The 21,785-nt window shown below is 39.9% G+C and overlaps 1 protein-coding gene across 1 annotated transcript in view; it reads left to right on the top strand.

The window, feature by feature from the left end:
* RHPN2 (rhophilin Rho GTPase binding protein 2) overlaps nt 1–19,436 on the top strand; it is a 42,905-nt gene extending 23,469 nt beyond the window's left edge. The window contains exons 6-15 of the mRNA XM_072117235.1: nt 838–962; nt 3,376–3,542; nt 10,169–10,356; nt 11,609–11,765; nt 12,649–12,768; nt 13,938–14,132; nt 15,841–15,917; nt 16,577–16,723; nt 18,636–18,791; nt 19,017–19,436. Of these exons, the coding sequence (XP_071973336.1) occupies nt 838–962; nt 3,376–3,542; nt 10,169–10,356; nt 11,609–11,765; nt 12,649–12,768; nt 13,938–14,132; nt 15,841–15,917; nt 16,577–16,723; nt 18,636–18,791; nt 19,017–19,271 (1,587 nt within the window). The 3' untranslated portion in view covers nt 19,272–19,436. The remainder of the gene's footprint in view (nt 1–837; nt 963–3,375; nt 3,543–10,168; nt 10,357–11,608; nt 11,766–12,648; nt 12,769–13,937; nt 14,133–15,840; nt 15,918–16,576; nt 16,724–18,635; nt 18,792–19,016) is intronic.
* The last annotated feature ends 2,349 nt before the right edge of the window (nt 19,437–21,785 follow it).

Here is a 21,785-nt window from a genome sequence, read left to right as displayed (position 1 = left end):
TATGGAGGGGGGAGCGGTGAAGAGCACTCACCTCTCCCTGCCTCCTGCTCCTCCTCCAGTCTGGGCAGGCACACAGCCGTGGGAATGAGGCATAAATTAGACTCAGTACTTACCTCTGGTGCTCTCCACAGCTTCCCCATTTGGCAGTTTCTGTAACTGGTTGTAAACATAAAGTATTCACCTTATTTCAGAGATCTTTTCGCTATAGTCTGAAGAGAACCAGCTTTCTTTTTCCAGCTTCTATTAGGAGTTATTCCTTTACAAGTATTAGTCAACTTTCACCTAGAAATTCATTTAGTAAATAGCATTATCAGGAAACTTATCAGACATTTCCCCTCTTACAGATCCCGAATCTAAAAGCCAGCTTTAACCAAAGTAAGACCTTCATGTCACATTGACTCAATTCAGTAACTCTTAGAATTTTGTGCACTTTTACTGTAGTGAGGTTTATAGCTGCCGTCCCTCTTCTTTATCCTTCAGCTGGACTGGTGAAAGGTGATTATTCTACATAGGAACTAGAAATCAAGGGCTACAATGCTCAACAAACTATTATGCTTTGGCAGATACCACTGTAGCTATGGTTCAGTGTCACAGAACAAAAACATACCTGTGGGCACATACTGATAAAAACAGTTGAAAGTTTTCTATCTGCGCCATATAGAACCATAGGTGAAATGTTTATACTATCAGAGGGTAATTTAGGTTGTGGTGTAATACTTACTGCTCAGCCATCATTGATAGTACTTGCTGTCATCTTCTTTAGTGGTAGACTCTCCTTTATCAGGGTCGGGGTGTATAAATGACTAACAGTGCCTTACTACTACATTTTATTCATAGGCATGCCGAACACCTAGCCGAGATGAAGCGGGAATCGAGATGTTGCTGAGTTATTTCCAGCAGCTTGGATTTCTGGAAAATCGTTTCTTTCCTTCCAGCAGAAATATGGGGATACTGTTCACATGGTAAGGAAAATAAATATTATAATGTGTGAGAATGTGAGAGAACATGGAATGGAAGTATATAAGGTAGGAAATAGACCATCACGGGACTTTATATTCCTCTCTTCTTAACTATTTTCCCTTCAGGAGATTTGTACATAATATGTAACTGGAGACAGTGTTTGTGTTGTCAGAACACGCCTGTTTGTGCAGACAAATATCTTTACAATTCTCATCTGATCACTGTTGCGATGGTGAAAATGGCTGTTCTCCTGTTGAATATTAGAAGATGCTTGAGCCAGCAGGATATTAGATGAGAACATCTTTAATTTCCATAATTGTCTTCCATTGTGTCATAGGTACATGTCACAATACAACATTGCTAGGAATTAAACCAGTTCTCAAAATAATTTTGTGATGGGAGGGAACCAATAAAAGATGGCAGTAGGGTTTGGGATCATTGATGCATTAATAACCACCCAGTCCTTGAGATTTGCCCTTACCTTACAGTGTTACATAATTGACATGTTAATATTACAGAATTTATTTTAAGAATCAAGGTTAGAAAACTATGTACAGGTGGTCTACTTAAGAACAACTGACTTACAGACGACGCCTAGTTACAAACGGACCTCTGGATGTTGCTAATTTACTGTACTTTAGTCTTGGGCTACAATAAACAGCTATAACAAGTATCAAAGTGGTCTGCAATGTATTGTTAATCTTGGTTCTTATGAGAATCCAATATATTTAAAATCCAATTGTAACAGAGACCAAAAAAATTTGACTGGGTTACAATAATAAAGTATACAGTTCCGACTTACATACAAATTCAACTTAAGAACAAACTGCCTGTAGTTTCTTTAGGTTGAGCAAAAGTATGCCACAAACTCTGCACCGAAAATACATCATTTTTAAAGATGCAAAAGTTTTAGCTGTAGATTTTGTAGCAGATTTAAATCAGGGATTTTAAAAGGAATTGAAGAATTTGCCATTCACAATATGCAAAAATAATTGAACAAAATTACAAAAAAAATTGTCACAGTATTTCATTAAGCAAACAATCACAGAATTTTACTTTTACAATAAAAATATAACATGCATTTTTTTTCTTGTTCAACCCATTAAAGAACACCTCCACTCCAATATAAAAATTGCTAAGAATGGAGACTGAGATCCGTGTCCCTTCAAATATACCCCAGTTATAGAAAGTTAGTATTAATATAGTGATATAAACATACAATATATATTTATTATATGAAGCCATTTGTGAGTAACAAGAATCATTGTGAAGTAGTGAAAAGTGGTCACTGTTTGTGCAGCCTTAAACAATTAGCAGTGCGGCCATGTATGAGTGCAAACATGGCCACAAATGAAAGCTTCTGTTCCTCCTCCACTTAACCGCGTATGCTGAGTGCACAAAATAAAAGGAAGACTTAAAATTAATGACAGGTTGTATTTTGATTCATAGATTATATAGTTGACTAAGCCTTTCATGAACCCACAGGCCGTCTATGAACTTCAAGATGAATGACTAGGGTGGAGAGCTTAATTATCTTGTTGAATTCTTAATAAATAAGGAGAAAAAAATGGCATATTCATTCAATAATTATAGGGAATTTGGCCTATAAATTCAATAGGATCAAATAATATTCTTACTATTTAAACATATACATTTTAAAGGAAATATTCCATCAAAATCAAGCATGAATACACCAAGGGCACCACCTACTTATAGATCCAGGAAATGTGACTGTGGGGATCTTCTTATATTTCTTATTCATGGCCTCCTTCCTTCTAAATTGAACTTTTATGCTAATGAGCTTGAAAGGCAACAGGGGGCAGTTTCTAGAGCCTCTCCTTGCTGCAGATTCACAGGCTGTTAGACTGTCTCCCCCCTCCCTCTGCCTGATGTAATCCCACTGCAGCACAGGAAGTTTCAGCACACAGTGGGAGGGGAACGAGCCAATTCCACACCGTAACAGCCTGTGAATCAGCATTGAAGGCCTCAGGGAAACGCCCCAGTAGCCTTTTAGGCTCATCAACATAATTTTAAAAGTTGATTTTAGAAGGAAGGAGGCCATGGATAACAAATAGAACAACAAAAAGAAGATTACCACAGTCACAGTCCGTAGATTATCCATACTTGATTCTGATATCCTTTAACATGAACTTAAGCTAAGGCAGTGACTTATTAACCTTGTCACCTAAGGAATTGCCACCTTCTGTGATCTTATGCCCCCCAAATTGGAACTAAGTCCAATACAGAACTCCCTTGAAAAGATTTTTGAGAGCAGGAGACAGTTCATAGACAAGCAAATAGATTAATATTGTGTGAATCTATTTTCTAATTTAGGAACAAACATATGTCACATGGAGTACCTACATACAATATTTTGATGAACTGTTATTAATCTTAAATGTATTTTGTGTTCAGGTATGACTCATTTACTGGTGTTCCTGTGAGCCAACCAAATATCTCACTGGAGAAGGCCAGTATTTTGTTTAACATGGCCGCCCTCTACACACAAATTGGGACCCGCAGCAACCGACAGACAAAAACTGGATTGGAAGAGGCTGTGGCCATGTTTCAGAAAGCGGCAGGTAATGTAATATGATCTATCTTGTAAACATGCCTGGCAGCAGATATCAGATCTGTATGGTTCCTTTGTATATATTTTTTCTGCAATAGCTATATTCTTATTCTGCAGTAATATTTGTATATAATTAAATGATACAAAATGTAACGTGACCCGTAACTGAGACATTGAGGCTTTGAGTTTCATCCACAAGAAGCTTGAGTCCAAGGTGCTGCTTAATAAGGGGTTGATGTTGAGGACCTGCACCTGTAAAGTATCTATCCCATACAGGCATCCTGTATACCTTTCATAGCCAGCACTCTAATCCTCACTCAATAGCTGTTTTTCTGTAACATTCTAGAAGGCTTCAGCCCAGTGACATCATTGCTTTTGGTGTGTTTAGCTGAGAGGTTATTATGGTTAATGATTAACATTAACTTCTCTAAAGTATTCTCTGTGATCCATCCACTTTGTAGATGCAAGTGCCAGCAATGAGATGTTTTAGGAATATCTAATGTTTTGTTGCACTTTTTGCTGTTTTTATTTAATTTGGGAAATTGAGAGGACAAACCAAATGTAATAAAATATTGGTGTAATACCATGATCAAATCCACCCAGTGCCACTCCAGAATCAAATCCAAATCAGACCTGTGTGTTTAAAGGAAACCTACCATGAGGGATACCTAGCTGGCTACTCCATGCCCCAGTAGCCTATGAAGTTAATTTGCATAAAAGACAGATAAAGATTTTAGTTGGATAGGGGGAAAAGATTAGGTAAAGGCAGTGTTGTGCTTAGTAGACAGAAAGGAAGCTACTAGCGGGAATACCTCACTTAATGAATTTCTTATGGTAGATTTCCTTTAACAACTGTTGTAGATGTAATCCAGGCCATCCTGTAGTAATATTGTACACCCTGTGTGACTTCTTCTCATGGGAAAAAATAGAATGTTGCTTCTATAATATAAATTCTTAAACTGGTTGTCCTGTTTCTGCAAATAAATGTTATTGTTTGTATGATAAAAAGTTATCAAATTTTCCACTATACTTTCTGTTCCATACATACGTCCCCCATACGTTCGTCCGAATGCAGTAAAACAAATCTATGACTTTCTTATCCTGTAGAAAGGATTTAGAACTTATAATAAGAGATCTTATCAGATGTGCCCAGAAATAGCAAGTCCAACCCATACAGACCCCTTATAACATTTCCTATTGCATTGACTCTAGTGGACCTGAGACACCAAATAAGTTGAATCCACTGGATGCCGGACAGTGAATCAGATATCTCACAGCTTGCGCTGGCTGGACCGCTCGGCTCAAATGCCGATAATTGGAACTCACCTGACATGCTGAGTTCAGTTCGGGTTTCTTAGAGTTCAGACAGGATGTCCCAGCCAGCACACACACCATCACATTCACAAAAGGGTAGAGGGGCCTAAGTACAGTTAAAGAGGTTTCTGGGACTAAAATATTGATCTGATAGTGATTGAAATAAAGTTTCAAAGATTGAAAATTACTCCCCTAACCATAAAGATCATTTTTAACCCCTTACTTTGCAATCTTACTTATTGCTGTTTTAGCTCCTATGAATCAATGATGATCAGTGTAAAATTCCAGAGTCTGGACAGGGACCCTCTTAGCAGACACTTCATGATCCCTCTAGTGTTGTGAGATGCTGTGTGCTGACAATGTACTTAGATTATCAGGGTACATGGTTTATTTACACTTTTATTTTAGCTTCTGAACATTCCACTAGAATCTGACACAGAAAAAGAAAGATAAGACAGATGAGAGATGGTGAGATCCATGAGATGGATATAAAACACAGTGACACTCTCTGCTAGTTCAATTAATCAATAAAACACACAGTCAGCTCTGCTTTAAAGACCTTGTCTGTCTGTCTGTAGCTTTTAGAGACATCTCTACATGCTGCTTGCCCGCAGGAAGTGCCTGTGTCTGAGCTGGTCTTTTAATGCAGGGGGAGAGGCTAGAGGCAGAGAGCACTGCAGTGTATAGACAAGAGAAGCTATTCACAAAGTCAGAAGGTCGTATCCAGGGACAACCAAAATTGTAAACACCCGATAGAGACAGGTTGGAATTATATCTGTGAAATGTTGTATTTTTGTTAATAACACTGAATTAGAGAATGTGTTACTTTGTTATCCTGAGTATATTTAAGAATCTTGTCTTCATGGGAAAATCCCTTAAAGTTATGTAGTATCAGATTAGTAGGTACCAAACATCCTGAAGTATCAGCATTCTGCAGTGGTGAGCAGCACTTTTTCTCCACATGCCTGTGATGCCATGTTCTTCAGTGACATGGCCTATTCAGGTGAATCGGGCTGAGCTGCAATACCAGACGGGTACACTATACAGTGTATGGTGCTATGCTTGGTAAGCACTGTATAGATCACAGTAATCCTTCTTACACTTCACACAGCAGATCAGTGATACTTTCAGTTGATGGACCCTATCGATCTGAAATTGATGAGGCCAAAAGATAGGTCATCAATATTTTAGCTCTGGAAAACCATTGTAACTGTGTGTCCCCATGTTCAGGAGAGGCTCTCCTTATGATAAGTGAACATAGGCTTTTTCTTACAATACCCAAGTGAACCTGTGAACTGAATGTTTTTCTTATGTGCATTCATGTGTAAAAGTGTACTGTTCCACTATGTAAATAGTGGATCATAGCTGCAATCCATGTATATAAGAAGAAAGCCGGGCCTGCAAGTCTTCTGTCAGGAGATGATTAAGAGTAGCTAGTCCAACCGGTTACAGTACAAATCCTAGGATGATAACTGTGTATTTACAATCTATACCTGAAATAACCTGAAAGGTGTGGGAGGCTGTGTGAACATGTAAGATAGCCTAAGGAGTGGGGCAGTCAATAACAAGAGGACCTCTCAGTGTTGCAGAATGTACCCCTAGGAGAGCAGCTACATAATGGGGAATGTAGGTTATACAAGGGCCACAAACATGTTAACCTATTAAATTGATTGTAGATCACCATTATGCTTAGGGTGCTGTCACACAGTGCGTTCTTGGTGGGTTTTTAAATGGACTGAAAACGCATGCGGTTTTGCATGTTTACCATGTGTTCGGCTGGTTTGAATCAGTTTTTTTTTTCATTTGTGGAAGTGTAAGCAGCTGAGAAAATGTTATACCGGATACAAATCAGCCAAACACATGGTAAAAATAAAAACATTTTTCAGTCCGTTTAAAAACGCATCCTTGACAGCACCCTTACAATGGAAGTTATCTGGACTTCCTTGAATATACTGTATATGCAGTATATTTCCTGATCTTCTACTTAAAGGGAGCCTTTCACCAGGGACCTCATTTTCACCAAAGACAGGTTGTAAAAGCCCATCACACCTGCATTGCAAAAATGCCTTTCTGCCTTTTATAAACATTTCCATTACAATATAATTGTGTGTTATAACTTACCTTTCACCCTGACAAACTCCTGGGGTAGTCACAGGGGTTGGGCTTTGGTTTGGATGCATTTCAAAAAACATGTGACTTGCCTGTACTGCAGGCTGCCCCCATCTTTGGGCTCCTGTACAGCTCCTTCCTCTCCCACTGATGTCAGCTCACCAGACTGTGACCTCTGTGGAGAGGCAGGAGAAAGGAGCTGTACAGGAGCACAAAGGTGGGGGCGGAGCTCTGAGGAGTGAGTAACACAGACAAGTCACATGTTGTTTTTTTAAATGCATCCAAACTGAAGCCTAACCCCTGTGACTACCCCAGGATTTTTTCAGGGTGCAAGGTAAGTTAGAACACACAATTATATTGTAATGCAAATACCTAGAGAAAGCAGAAAGGAATATTTGCACTGCATGTGTGATTGGCTTCTGCAACTTGTCTTTAGTGAAAATGAGGTCCCAGGTGACAGGGTCCCTTTAAAAGTAACATTGCAGGGTTACAGGGATAACTTAGTTATTGCTAAATGAGGTATTGCACAAGAATACACTTTAAATTGCAAATGTAATAAAATATAACACCCTGCACCAGTCCCATAATTATAGTTTACTACTTTGCTACAATTAGTAACATGGGCCAGGGATACTTCACAGGAGGAGTTCCGACAAACAGCAATTACCTTGTGTCACCGTCACTGTCCCCGATCCTGACATCAGGGACTGTTTCCAAACATTCTGTTACACAATATTCTTATTCAGAGTAGATTAATGTTTTATTGTAAAGATAGGCTTTGTTTATTTCTATTGCTTATGTGTACTGGGTGAAGTTCAATGTATATTCATGCTTCTTACACTAAGGCTGCTGTAAGTTGAAGTTACCATATATACTCGAGTATAAGCCTAGTTTTTCAGCACAAAAAAATGTGCTGAAAACCCAAATTCGGCTTATACTCGAGTAAAAATAAATATATCAAAACTCACCTTTCTGGTTTCCCCCGCAGCTGGCTATATACTGGGGCATATGGGCTGGCAGGCTATATACTGGGGGGCAGGTGCTGACTATATACTATGGGGCAGGGTCCGGCAGGCTATATACTGGGGAGGCTGTGACCAATGCATTTCCCACCCTCGGCTTATACCTGAGTCAATAGGTTTTCCCAGGTTTTTGTGGTAAAATTAGGGGCATCGGCTTATACTTGTGTCGGCTTATACGCATGTTCATTGTCGTCAGTAATGGAGAATGGGTTATTTGTGAAAATACCATGGGCCACATGGTATAGTATAGTATAGTATAGTAAGGACCTCGTGCCTATTTCCTGTTGGACTTTGCACATTATTTTATGTGCAAACTGCTTGCACATGTATTTAAAGGGCACCTACCACCACAAATCTACTTATAAAGTTAGATCGGGTGGTAGGTGGATCAATAGGACGTGAGGATAGCCCTTTTAAGGGCTAATCCTCACGTCCCCGCAATGATTTGAAAACTTTTATTGCCCCAATATTAAAATTTTCTTATGCGGCTACTGGGGCGTGGAGTAGCCGCATCTGAGGTTACACGAGGCGGCTACTCCACGCCCCGGTAGCCTCTTTTCTCCTCCTACCAAAAATCTTCGGCGCACAGCTACGAGGAGCTGCGCGCCCTCGTCCGGCACATCTGCTGTCTGCACATGCGCAGAACAGCAGGCCCGCACCTGCGCGGTCACTGCTACGGAGTCGGAGCTGCACAGGCGCGGGCCTGCTGTTCTGCGCATGCGCAGACAGCAGATGTGCCGGACGAGGGCGCGCAGCTCCTCGTAGCTGCGCGCCGAAGATTTTTGGTAGGAGGAGAAAAGAGGCTACCGGGGCGTGGAGTAGCCGCCTCGTGTAACCTCAGATGCGGCTACTCTACGCCCCAGTAGCCGCATAAGAAAATTTTAATATTGGGGCAATAAAAGTTTTCAAATCATTGCGGGGACGTGAGGATTAGCCCTTAAAAGGGCTATCCTCACGTCCTATTGATCCACCTACCACCCGATCTACCTTTATAGGTAGTTTCGTGGTGGTAGGTTCCCTTTAAGAACTGTCCACGCCACATATGTGTCGTACCGGACTCATTTGGTGTAATCTGTCGGAGCAGTGAAGGGTGCCAGATTCATGAAGAATGTGCTCATGCACCAGTGTATGATAGCCCCATCGCTGCATTTTCGCAGCACGATACATCAAAATGCAGAAGCACATGAAAAGTCGCTGGCAGCAGCGAGTGCGCCGATGCGGGGACAGTAACACCCCGTGCCGGCCCACTCCCGGCACAAAAAAAGGCTACAGAAGGACTTGTACCCAAACAAAAAGCAGCAGAATTATAGGGAAACTGTTAGATTCCCAGTCACTTCTTAACATATGTCCAACTGACTACAGAAGGTGAAATGTACCATTTGTGCCCTAAAATCAGAGAAATCTTTTTTTTCTACACATGCAAATTAGCATTACAGTGCACAGCGAGGTCTATTGTCCCCTCTCTTGTTATTTTTAGACTGAAAGCAGGGCAAGACACATTTGAATACCGTATAAAGATAAAGGTAGTTTTTTTTTTTAAACACTTTACCTATAGGACTATTTATTTCCTTTATAAGTGATTAAGGAGCTAACAGGCTCCATATAAATTGTAGATTTGAATGGTCAGAATTAGTACAAGATAACCAAAGAAAAGTTATGTTTAGATATATGTTCAGTATGTATTTCTGTGGTCGCTAGTAACCCCAGTATTAATGTATGAAGTTTGGCAGCTATGAGCACTCCTGAGTGTGAGTGATCAGAAATAATATTTACCCATCACAACCAACCACACCAAAACCAGCAATCTACCCGGCACAAGCAGCTTCTTCCCTGGCCACTCCATACAGATATTAACAGGATGTTTTCTGGCCTTCCCAGCTATTCAGCGTTAGGGAGGTTGACTTCTTAGGAAAAGCAGCCCCATAAATTACCACCACAAATAAAACCAGCATTATTTAGGACACATGTTTTGGTCTGCCATTTAAGAAAACAGGTGGGCATAGTCCTGGTTCAATTTGGAAATAAATAAAAGGTAACTTTCTCTAAAATGACAGCTTGAAAACAACATTGTACACCTGTGTCTAGCAGTTTTACTTAGATGTTTGTAATTTTTATGTCTTTCTAAATCTTTATGTGTGACCACATACACATTATAGAAAACTTATGCTTATTCTTTATTTCTTTCTCCCAGGTGTTCTCAGCTACCTTAAAGAGACATTCACCCACACCCCCAGTTATGACATGAGTCCTGCCATGTTGGGATGCCTCATTAAGATGCTTTTGGCAGAAGCCCACGAGTGCTACTTTGAAAAGTTGATCCTAGCAGGGGTCCAGAATGAAGTCTGCACTTTGATCAAGATGGCACAGGAAGCGGCAAAGGTACATTATACAGTTCCGGTTGTGTCATGTTTTCCTGGACCCATGTGCAGTGTTTATTGGTATCACAGCAACCCAATTGTTGTACGTGTACATATGCGTTATCGTATCTGTTTAGTTTTGAAAGTGATCGGGAGCTTGTGTGGACTAGAGGGCGGTGGCTCAGACAACACAGTGATTGATGCTTACTGCTTCTATGTTTGCCTCTTAAGGTGCCCGTAGGCTTACAGATAATTTTTCTGATATGGCAATTAATGAAAACTCATTTATGACCTTAGAGAAACAATTTAACTCCAATTATTTTTTTAAATAAAGCCACGTTGACATACAATTTATTAAAGCGGTTGTCCATGACTAAGATATTTTTCTATATGAGGGGTGTAGAAACAATAATGTGTTTATACTCCGCTCTCTCAGCACGAGGGGAGTATAAGCTTGTTATTGTTTTTACCCCACACAATCAATACAATAAACATTTTTCTAATTATGGACAGCCACAGTGGGATTACAACAGCTTTTACCCCAAGAAACTATCAGCACCCTCAGGTAGGGTATGGAATGTCCTCTCTAAAATTTTTTATTTTATGTTAAAACACAGTCATTTATCTTTAAAAAATCTCCTACAAAGTTAAATGTAAATGAACTAAAAACGGTCACTTTTTGATAGAGATGAGTCACGCTGAGAGGCTGAAGGGGGAGCGTCAGTTCAGATATTCAGTTCCCTGCTTCCAAGAATCATGGTACTAAATTAGAGGTCATTTTCATTGACCTTTGTACTTTCTATGTCAGAACAATATGTGGTATAGATTAAATATAGTAAAGATCAATTGAGCAGAGAACTAATGTCAAGGACAGTTAAAAACTGGCAACATAGGAATAATACAGCAAGCTTTCCTGCTGAGCAAACTTGGGTGTTCATTGCTTTTCTACTGTATTTCCAAACATCATCAACTATAGAGGTCAGTGGCCTGGAATGTAGCAAATAACCTGCTATATGTAACTGCACATTCCTATCATTGCAGAATTTCAGGGTCTATTGCTGTTATAAGGAGATGCTATTAGTTAGTAATTTTCCACTGCATGGTACCTGGGCGCCTTTGTTTTAATCTCTGTTGTTCCCTATATCAGTCCTATCTCTAATACTGGGCCTGGTACTATGCAGGGGACAAGGGCCATATATGTCTGAGCTTGTGATAGGTGTCTTTTATATGCTGCAGTCACGTGTACTCCCATCTAACAACATTTCTCATTACAGGTCAGTGAGATTTACTTGCAAGTGTTTAACGCTATGAACCAGGCCCCTATCAAGGAGAACATCCCGTATTCCTGGACCGTTATGGTACAGATAAAATCAGAACATTACAAAGCCCTGGCTCACTATTTTGCAGCAATCACACTCACTGATCACCAGTGTAAGTGTTTGTAGTGTAGATGTATTGTTCTGAAGTCATTATTGTCCAGATGTATATGTATGTATAAGGTTTCTCAGGGTTCTACTTAGTCTGTATGTCACTTGGAATTGCCGAACCAAACCCAGACTCAGCATTTCAGTTCAGATTAGTGTGGGGCTGATAAGTCTGGCTTACTCAAGATTCAGTTTCACTCATCTAGGCCATGGGAACCAGCCCAATCGTCACCTGTAAAAAAAAATTAATGTATTTTTCTACTTACCACACAAACCTCAACATTTCAATGTACCTACTGGATCTATTTCCACATTCAGGTTTGTGTATGGAGTTTATGTAACCAACACCATAAGTGGATAAAAAAAATGGATAAGAGTAGTACTTGTTCTTTATATCTCTACATCTTTCTGATCCACACCTGGCCTTAGCTTCAACTGCATAACATAATTGTAAGAGGTTGTCAGCCACAAGCTTCTCCATTATCATTCAGCTCAGCTGAACGCCTGCCGGAGATCTAAAAAGCAAAGTCCAGAGCAGCACCACTTAAAATGAATGCAAAGCCGTAGATCCCTGGGTAAAAGGGTCACATTAGTAATTCCAATGAAGAGGCAGCATTCCAATATCAGTGAAAGTAGGGTGAATCTATGCTATGGAATAAAGATGCACCCTACTTTCACATATATTGAAATGCTGCCTCTTCATTGGAACATCTATTTATAAATATATAAATTAAATGATTTTATCAAATAAGTTTTAGTACTGAACTCCGTCTTGGATAAGCATGATATAATCTGGGTTACACTCTATAGGTACAGTATATAACAGCATAATGCAGACTTTTCATTCTTGTGTTTATTGGAATAACCATTACCCTGATTTGCATTGACAGTGACACCTCGTAATGATGAGGACAAGCAGGAGAAAGCTTTATCGCAGCTTTATGACCACATTCCAGAAGGAATGACCGCAATGAATATACTGAAGGATAAACAGCAGCGGACCCTTCTAGGTAAACAGATATAGAAGATGTGACAAAATATGTTTAGCAATCATCCTTTTAATGATCAAGTGTCAAGGAGTCAGATAAAGTTCTGGAAGAGAGATCCTTGGGTGATGTTGGAATTAAAAGTGACTTGGAGGAGCCAAAAATGATTGCAAGTTCAGCTCAATGAAAACAATTCTATAGTTGTATTATTCTTCAGAATGGCACATTTTCAGCTACAGCTGATATCCTCCATCATTCCCTGCAGTCTGGTGGTTTTCATCCTGTCAAATTACATATTTGTGCCAAGTAATGTATAATTATTGTGATCATAACAATCACACTGCGTTTAAGGTGATTGAGGTCTTAGACAACCGTGGTCAGTCTGTGAATCATGGACCTGCACTGGCCAGATTTCACAGTGTGACCACAGTGCATTGGGATAGGACTCTGCACAACATAATGATATGATATATGATTCCTTTCTGCCCCCACTAAACACCAATGCTGTATTGTAATCATGATTCGTCAAGGAACCAGATGCTGAAATTTTGTGATTCACATACCATCCAGCATAATTATAAATATAATACAGGTTGTAATGGGTATAGTAAAGAATAGTAGTGACTATAATACAGAATATAACACAGTGTAAGTAAAGAATAAGTAATGCAATGAAATGTATGTACAAACTGACACAAGCAGAACACAGTGCGCTGTGTGTCTCTCCATTAGTAGAGGGAAAGGGAGTATGTAGTCACTAAGTGACCTTTTATGTAGCTTATATCTTTTTATAAACTCTATATTATAAACTTTAGAATGTGATACATACATACATAGTCATATTATTTCTGGGGCAAATAGATGACGACAATAAGATATCCTAGCTAACATGAAGTTAAAAATCGGTCACATTGTGTCCTATTGGATAAGTGTTTGTATGTGATATAAAGATAAGCCTCAGGCTCTTTGCCACTTTATAGAGTTCTATGAAAATTCCACAAAACCTGGTGATACCACCCTTGCTCCTGGCCGCACCCTGTTACACAGGACATAGTTCACATTCCTTTTCGCTCTGTGACAATAGAAAAAAAGTAACTATAAATTGGTCAACAAATGTCTTGTCACGTATCAGTCCACTCTGGTCTCTGTTGTTTTCTTAGTTGAGCATTGTTATGTTTTTGTCTTTTGTGTAGGAAAGGCGCATTTATCCAAAGCGATCCTGTGTCATGAGGAAGCCCTTAGATTATCTAATCTGTGCAGCAAACTCAAGCAGATTAACATACTGCAAGATATACTGTCTGCTTTCCATAAGAGGGCGCTTCTCAAAGATTCTATTTACAAGAAAGAAGATGACTTCCTGGGAATACTGGTGACCCCCGATATAGTCAGTAAGTGTGGCCTGTATGAACATGCAATGAATATACATATACCGTTTATACTTGAGTAAAGCAGATTTTTTCAGCACTAAATTTTTGCTGAGAAACTCTAACTCGGGTTATACTCAAGTCAATAAAACAAAATTAACACTGTACTCACCTTTCAGAAGTCCCCCGTAGGTCCTTTTCTTGTGTCCGATGCTCCTGTGCCTCTTCAGTTCTATCGGATCCTCTTCGGGTCCTTCTGTTGCTTTTCTGCTCATCTTTGGGTCCTTCCGCTTCTCTTCCGGTCTCCTCGCGATGTTGGCGGCTCACAAACAATGACATTGGCAAGCGGCTGACGTCATTGTGTGTGCCGTCCGAACGTCAAGACCTGAAGAAACCCAAAAGACACAAAAAGGAGCCGAAGCAGATCAAAGGACCCGAGAAGGATCCGAAGCAAGAAGAAGACCTACTGGGGGCGTCGGAAAGGTCTGTACAGTGTTAATTTTTTTTTACTACAGGGGGGCTGGCAGGCTACATACTCCAGGGGGCTGGCAGGCCATACATTACAGTGGGCTGGCAGGCTGTATACTACAGGGGGTGGGAGCAATGCATTTCCCACCCTCTGCTTATACTTGAGTCAATAGGTTTTCCCAGTTTTTTGTGTTAAAATTAGGGGTCTCGGCTTATACATGGCTTATACTCAAGTATATACAGAATTGTGAGCTCTAATGCTTTGATGTGGAACTCAGTGTTGCTAAATCCTCAGCCCACTTTTGTGTGAGAACATTCTAGTGCCAGATTTCCTGTTGTGGTTCTCCTGCTGGCCAAATAAACAGTTGCTATAAAATTCCTGCGTTTTGTGCATTATAAAAGCCATAAGTATTGCCACTGGGCACTGATGTTCAGCAGCAGAGGGACACCATGGGGGAAATTTATCATAGGCTGACGCTCATGCGCTGGCGTATAAAAGTGGCCACCCCCCCACCTTGTGTCCCGCTTAGGCCTCTTGATTTATCCCTCAAGTGGCACACCTGCCGGGTGAAACTAGTGTTGCGTAAAGACGCGCAAATGAAAAATCAGCGTGTCTAAGCCATTGAAGCATTGATAAATCTCCCCCTTTCTATCATATTCCAGGCAGTGACGGATCTGTGAAACAGGACACTACATGGTCTGTGTGTTTTAGCCCAAATTAAAAGACATCTATCATCAGATCAAGGATTGTAAACCAAAAATACAGACATACTGGTGTTTGCCCCCTCTGGCAGGATCTGCTCTTCTTTTAGCTTCTTATGCCCTTGTTTTTAAGAAAAAAAGGCTTTAAAATTATGCAAGCGAGTCTGAGGAGCTGCAGGCTCCATTAACTCCTATGGAGTCTGGAGCCCCTCAGACTCATTTGCATAATTTTAAAGCCTTTTTTGTAATAACCAGAGCATAAGAAGCTAAAAGAAGAGCAGGTCCTACTCCTTGATCTGGTGATAGAGGTCCTTTGAGAAAAAAACAAAGGGGTTTTCAGAGTTAAACTAACAATTGGAGGCTGATGAAATGTAATAAAATATGAACAGCATTATTTCTCTGTTCATCCACCTTATTGTTTACTTGGCTGTATCAGCTGCATAACCACTTGACTGGCTTCTGTGATATGGGATTTTATTACATTATATTAGAGTGTAAACTACAAATGTTCTGGATAATTTGCTGGAATGTATTCACAATAAAGTCTTCTGATCTTCCCCAGGTAAAACAGAGTACAAGGCAGAGATCATTCCTCCTCCACTCTCCAGGGTGAAAGTGATTGATTTCTTTCAACGATTGGTATGTATCACGGCATAGCACAAAGATTCAGTTACCACCTTGTATAACACAAATGCCTGTATGCTGTACTTTGATGTCTCTAGAAATCACATGAACAAGAATATCTGTTTATTATGTATAAGATGACATAAAGTTACAGGCAGGAGTCTGCCATTGTTCACAGCATTCTCTGGTCCACCCCTGAGGGCTCTTCTTTCTTTTATACACAGTACTGAAAGTAATGGAAAGGGCCTTCACTACCTCTATACTCACAGCTTCTATTTACATAAACATCAGATAGTTTATAAATATACGTAAAAGTTAACACAAGGTATGCAAGGGAGAACCATAACAAATTCTTGCTTTATGTAGAATGTAATGCAAGCCTACAAACGAGATACAAGTTCTAGATAGGGTATATTCAGAAGGCCGTCTGGGGGATGTATTATGGGCCCGTATATATGTCCCCATAGCCGGCAATGTCAGTTCCGCGTCACACTTGGGGAAAAGATAGAGCATACTCTATCTTTGCTGCGTCGCTTTTCTCAATGGAGGAGTCTCCTCCTCTCTAGCGCACCCCGGTATGCCCGCCTGGGCATACGGCTGTGTGAATGTACCCTTACACTGTAAGAAGATTTGTTTTACTTAAAACAAACTAAATATTTGCTATCATATTTTAGGGTCCTCTGTCAGTATTCTCAGCAAAACAGAGGTGGACAGCACCAAGGAAGGTCCTTCTTACTCTAGAAGATGGGGAGTTAGGGTTCATCTTAAAAGGTGACTGCCCCGTACAGATAACCGCACTCGATCCTCTTTGTCCTGCCGCAGTAAGTACAAAAATGTGCCACAATATTTCATTGCATTTTATATAAGATCTGTGAATTACCAACAGATGTTTTACCTACAAATAATGGAAAACACGTCTTGCTCATTCCCAATCATAAGCATTTCTGCATAGTATTGTAGAAATTAGAGTCTTGGTGAAAAACTGATAATTTACTGTCAAATCTCAATGAGTTTTCTGTTTTTTCTCCAAAGTTTTATGTTTTCTTGTGCAAAAATGTGGATAATGTGCAGTGAGCATTGGCTTGAATGTGTGTAAAAACGGATAAAACACTTTCTCTGTGCATTATCCTGGTTAGAAAAAAAAAAAACCCAAACACTGCCAAGTGAATATATGTATTCAGTTTAATGTGTTTGTGTTCAGTTAAAGCTGCTGTGTTAAAGGTCCCTTATCCTGTGGACAAGGAATAAGCATCTGATCAGTGGATGTCTCACTAGTGGGCTTCCCATGATCCCTGTGTAAAAAGAGAAATAGTACACTTGTGTTGTGTGGCTTCTATAGCTTAGCACAGTCTCACAAAAATAAGTGGAATGATAGTCACATGTAGAGTTGCACTGATACCAGAATTTTGAGTGTGATACAAATACTGGAGAAGTATGACGATACTCAATAACGATACAATAGTTTCAAGAAAAGAAAAAAGTATTATCACATGGGGTCGGGGGTTCAGCTCCATCGCCTATCGCTATCCATTAAAACGCATGCAAACACTGTTTTGCGAGAGCTTTCGTTTTTTATGGAAGTTTACTATGTGTTGTAAAGGTTGTCCTGGTAATGTTAATATAAAATGTATTATTTATTTTGTGTCTTCAAAATAACTGTTTGAATGGTACACTTAAAAAAATAGAAAAAGAATAATGTAGTGATATATACAGTAGAGAGATCTCTGAGAAGATCCATCTTTATATACCAGTGCATGGAGCTTGTGTAACTCTATGGAAGCTCTAGTGCAGCTCTTGGTTAGATAAAATCCTTCCTAAGCCTACAGCTAGGCTAGAGAGCAGAGATTACAAGTTCAAATCCCTTCTGACACAAAAAAAATATTTACCGTATATACTCGAGTATAAGCAGAGTTTGCAGCACAAAAAATACGCTGAAAAAACCCTAACTCGGCTTATACTCAAGCCTATGGGGGGAAAAAAACCCCATGTACTCACCTTTCTGATGCCCCCAGCAAATCCTCCTCGGTCTTCAGCTCTGGCTCCCCATGCGGTCCCGTCACACGCACCATGATGTCAGCTGCTTGCCAACATGATAGTGTGGGCATCACCATCGGCACACACTATGACCCCTGAGGAAGCAATAAAAGGAGGCGGAATGCGTGGGCCGATTGGCTCCATTTCCCAACCACCTAGTGATATCCTATTTTACTTGTACACATTTGTATGATGATTACTGTATGCTACTGTGCCATTTTGCCAGATAGGCAGCACATGAGATAGGTATTTATGCACAGAGTCATTGTAATACAGCTTTGTACTTTTTGTATCCAGGCAGTCTTCTTTATAGAATTTCTTTTGGGTTCTGGAGAGTGTGCATATCAGATACGTATTATTATGCAAGCAGAATTACACATTAGTATTTTGACTTGTTTGTGTCGTGTATATTATAATAAAGTCACTACATTTGTTGACAGTCAAGCTACTCCACCTTCTCACTGATGTGGACAGTGTGTGCTTTGTGACAGGTTCCCTTTAAAGAAAATCTTCCTCATCCAGACAGATCCACCAATGATCACATAATCTATTCAGAGGAAAAGGTCCTTAGTATGAAAACTTAGTATGAGTAGGAGATAACAAACTGAGTTCATGGTCTATCCTTATATCACTTATTGCTGCATTGTCCATTCTGAGGTTTCTATAATTTCACTAATATTTCCACTTTTCATGTTTTAGAGAGAAGGCGTGAAAGAAGGAGATTACATTGTGTCTGTAGAAGATAAGGATTGCAAATGGTGCTCGATAAATGAGGTCATGCATATGCTAAATGGAATAAATGATCAAGGGAAGGAGATCAAAGTGATCAGTATCCAGGATCAAACATCAAGCTTGGTATGTGCTTTTCTCATCTTGTACTGTAAAAGAATAAGTACACAAAGAACGTTACTTGTAGCATGGAATAGAGACATTTTGATCAGAAAAATGTCTTCAAATCTTTTTATAAGTATTGTTCTAGTTAGACAGTTGACTGTGGAGCTGCAATACCACACATAACCTCATGCTTCTAGATATCACTTATGACCTCACCTCACTCCTGTACTCTTGTTTTTTGAACAGCATAACAAAAGTGCCACATACTCTGCTGGGATGCAGAAGACCTACTCCTTGGTATGTCTTAACATGGATGATGACAAGAACCCCAAAACACAAAAAGCAACAAAAAAATTATCATTCCTCAGCTGGGGATTCAGAAACCACCAGAAAGCTGCAAGCACCCTGTGTCTCCCTTCTGCCACTACTGGAAAACCTGAAAGCAGCAAACTCTTCTTTTCACCCTATGACAGCCGGGCATGTGACAGTGCTATGTACTAACTCCAATGTCCCAAAAGACTCTCAATTCACATAGAGACAACTGTGACAATCCATGAGCTGTGACAATTATTTAAAAATATTCTGGGATTAATGAATATAAGAAGTTAGGAAAGTACTTTTGGAAAAAGACTATCCTCTTAGGTGACTAAACTACAAATCTTAATTTGTAGTTCAATATTAAATAATAATCTGCATCATTTGCAATTGACCTGTTAATTACCAATGCTGGGGAGAGGTGTAGACGTACATTGGGCAGATTTATCAAAAGTTTCTAGAAGACAAAATTTATCACAAACTGCATCAGAACAATTCTAGAAGGTCATATACCACCACCTGCTGGCCATCGGTTGGTAATGCACAACCAGCTTCTTACCTTCTTAAGTAAAAGTTGACATTTCTATGATTGTTGTATCACCTTTATCATTTTAAGCTCAGTTATTTAGTCATGGACCAAAGACTTAAAAGGTACATACACAATGAGAAGGGATGCCGGTATAGATTACCTTCACTTTCCTCCAAATGCTGCTATAGACAATGTTGTCACTGCTTAAAGGAAATCTACCATCAAATTCAAGCATACTCATGGGGCGCTTACTTATATATCCAAGCACTGTGACTGTGGTAATCTTATATTTCTTATACATGGTCTTCTTCCTTCTAAAATAAACTATTATAATTATGCTATCAGCCAGAAGTGCTCTGGGTTGAGGGCGTTTTCAGACCCCAGAGTGTTGCAGCTTCACAGGCTGTTAAAATGAGCAGAGAAGGTCTCCCCTTCCCCTGCACTTCATGCTGCTGGATTATTCAGGCAGAGGAAGGAGGGAGGGCGAGGCATGTATTTGTTACAGCCTGTGCACCTGCAGCAAAGAAGGGGCACTGGTAATGCCCCCCAGAGCCATTCAGGCTCATTAGCATAATTATAAAAGCTGATTTTAGAAGGAAGGAAGCGATGGATAACAACTATAAGAAGATTACCACAGTCACGGTGTCTGGATCTATGAACAAGTGTGTCTCTGGTTTATCATGCTTAATTTTGATGGTAGATAGCAAAAAGTATATGACAGTGAGAAGATTTCAACCACTATCTTGTATGTAAGTATGCTGGATGTATTGTTATATTGTATGTTTTCTTTCTGTATTTATATGTTGTTTATATGGTATTATTAATTTGCATATGAAGATTGTTACTGTATGTCAGTGGAGGGCAGCCTGTGCCAGCCACCTATTGTGGCACTATGAACCCCAGACATGACAGATGCTGTGGAGAGCTCCAGGGTTGCAGATTACTCTTACTTTTCTGGTCAAACAAAGTGCTTTCATGCAAGTCCTGTAGGAAAGGTATGTAAACCTTGACTCTTAGGGCTCATTCAGACGGCTGTTAAGGGAGCCGTGATATGGTCGGAGGATTTGTGACCAGATCACAAACCACTATAGACTTCTATGACTCACAGTAGAGGTGCGGTGAGCACATGGCGTCCATGTGTGGGGTGGCTGCACCACAGAATATAGGACTTGTACTATATTTTGACTGATCGCCCGCGCGGCTTTCTGTGGAGGGAAGAGGGGTGAACAGCACTTACCCCTCCCAACTCCTCCTCCCGGCCATTTAAATGGACCCTTACACTGTTAAACGTCATCTCTTTTCATGGATACGACTTAAAAGGAACATAGTTCAAACTTTGAACTAATTTTGCATCAATCTGATAAAATGATTCCCCTACTATAAGGGAAGCGAAGTAAAGATTGTAAATATTTGTTAAAATATAGATTATATGGTTTATATGTTTTTTTTAGGTTTATATAATATTGTATATATTTATGTGTATTTAAGAGTAAATATGTAAAACACCTATTTCCAGATCACTATGTATTGTTGGTGCCACAGAAAGCAGAAATTGCCATTTCTAAAGGACCCTGGTGCCAGCAAAGTTATAAATGCATATTTAGAATACCTGTTAAATTGTGCAATATTTAGTATGAGGTTTCATTAAAAATTACAATGCCGAGTGTCGGTGAGTGAAAGGAATTTGTTTGAACAAGTGGAATAAAAAAAATTTAAAAAAAAAACAACTTGACAAAGTTTGGTGTTTTTATTTAAAGGGAACCTGTCACCAGGAGACCCCCAGTCCCCACAGAGCATAGTACATACACTTGTATTAAAAATAGGTTTTACAGAAAAAAAGATATGTTATTTTGTACCTTTCATTAGCATCTGCTGTGTGACTAGGCAGTTGCCTTTTGGGAGGGGCTGGAAAGGAGCAGTCCCCCCCCACCCCACCCTTGGGAAACATGTGACCTTTTCAAATATATGAATAACTCCCCTCACTCGGGATTGGCTGTAGAGGAGCAGGGGGCGTCGCTAAGCCCAGTGATGGGTGTTTTCATATATTCGAAAAGGTCACATGGAGAAGCTGTTCCCCAAGGGTGGGGGGGGAACTGTTCCTCTCCAGCTCCTCCCAAAAGGCAACTGCCTAGTCACACAGCAGATGCTAATGAAAGGTACAATGTAACATA

This window comes from Engystomops pustulosus, chromosome 7 (genome assembly GCF_040894005.1).
Source record: "Engystomops pustulosus chromosome 7, aEngPut4.maternal, whole genome shotgun sequence".
Lineage (NCBI taxonomy): Eukaryota > Metazoa > Chordata > Amphibia > Anura > Leptodactylidae > Engystomops > Engystomops pustulosus.
The sequence above is the reverse complement of the archived record's forward strand: the minus strand, read 5'-3'. Positions and strand labels throughout refer to the sequence as shown.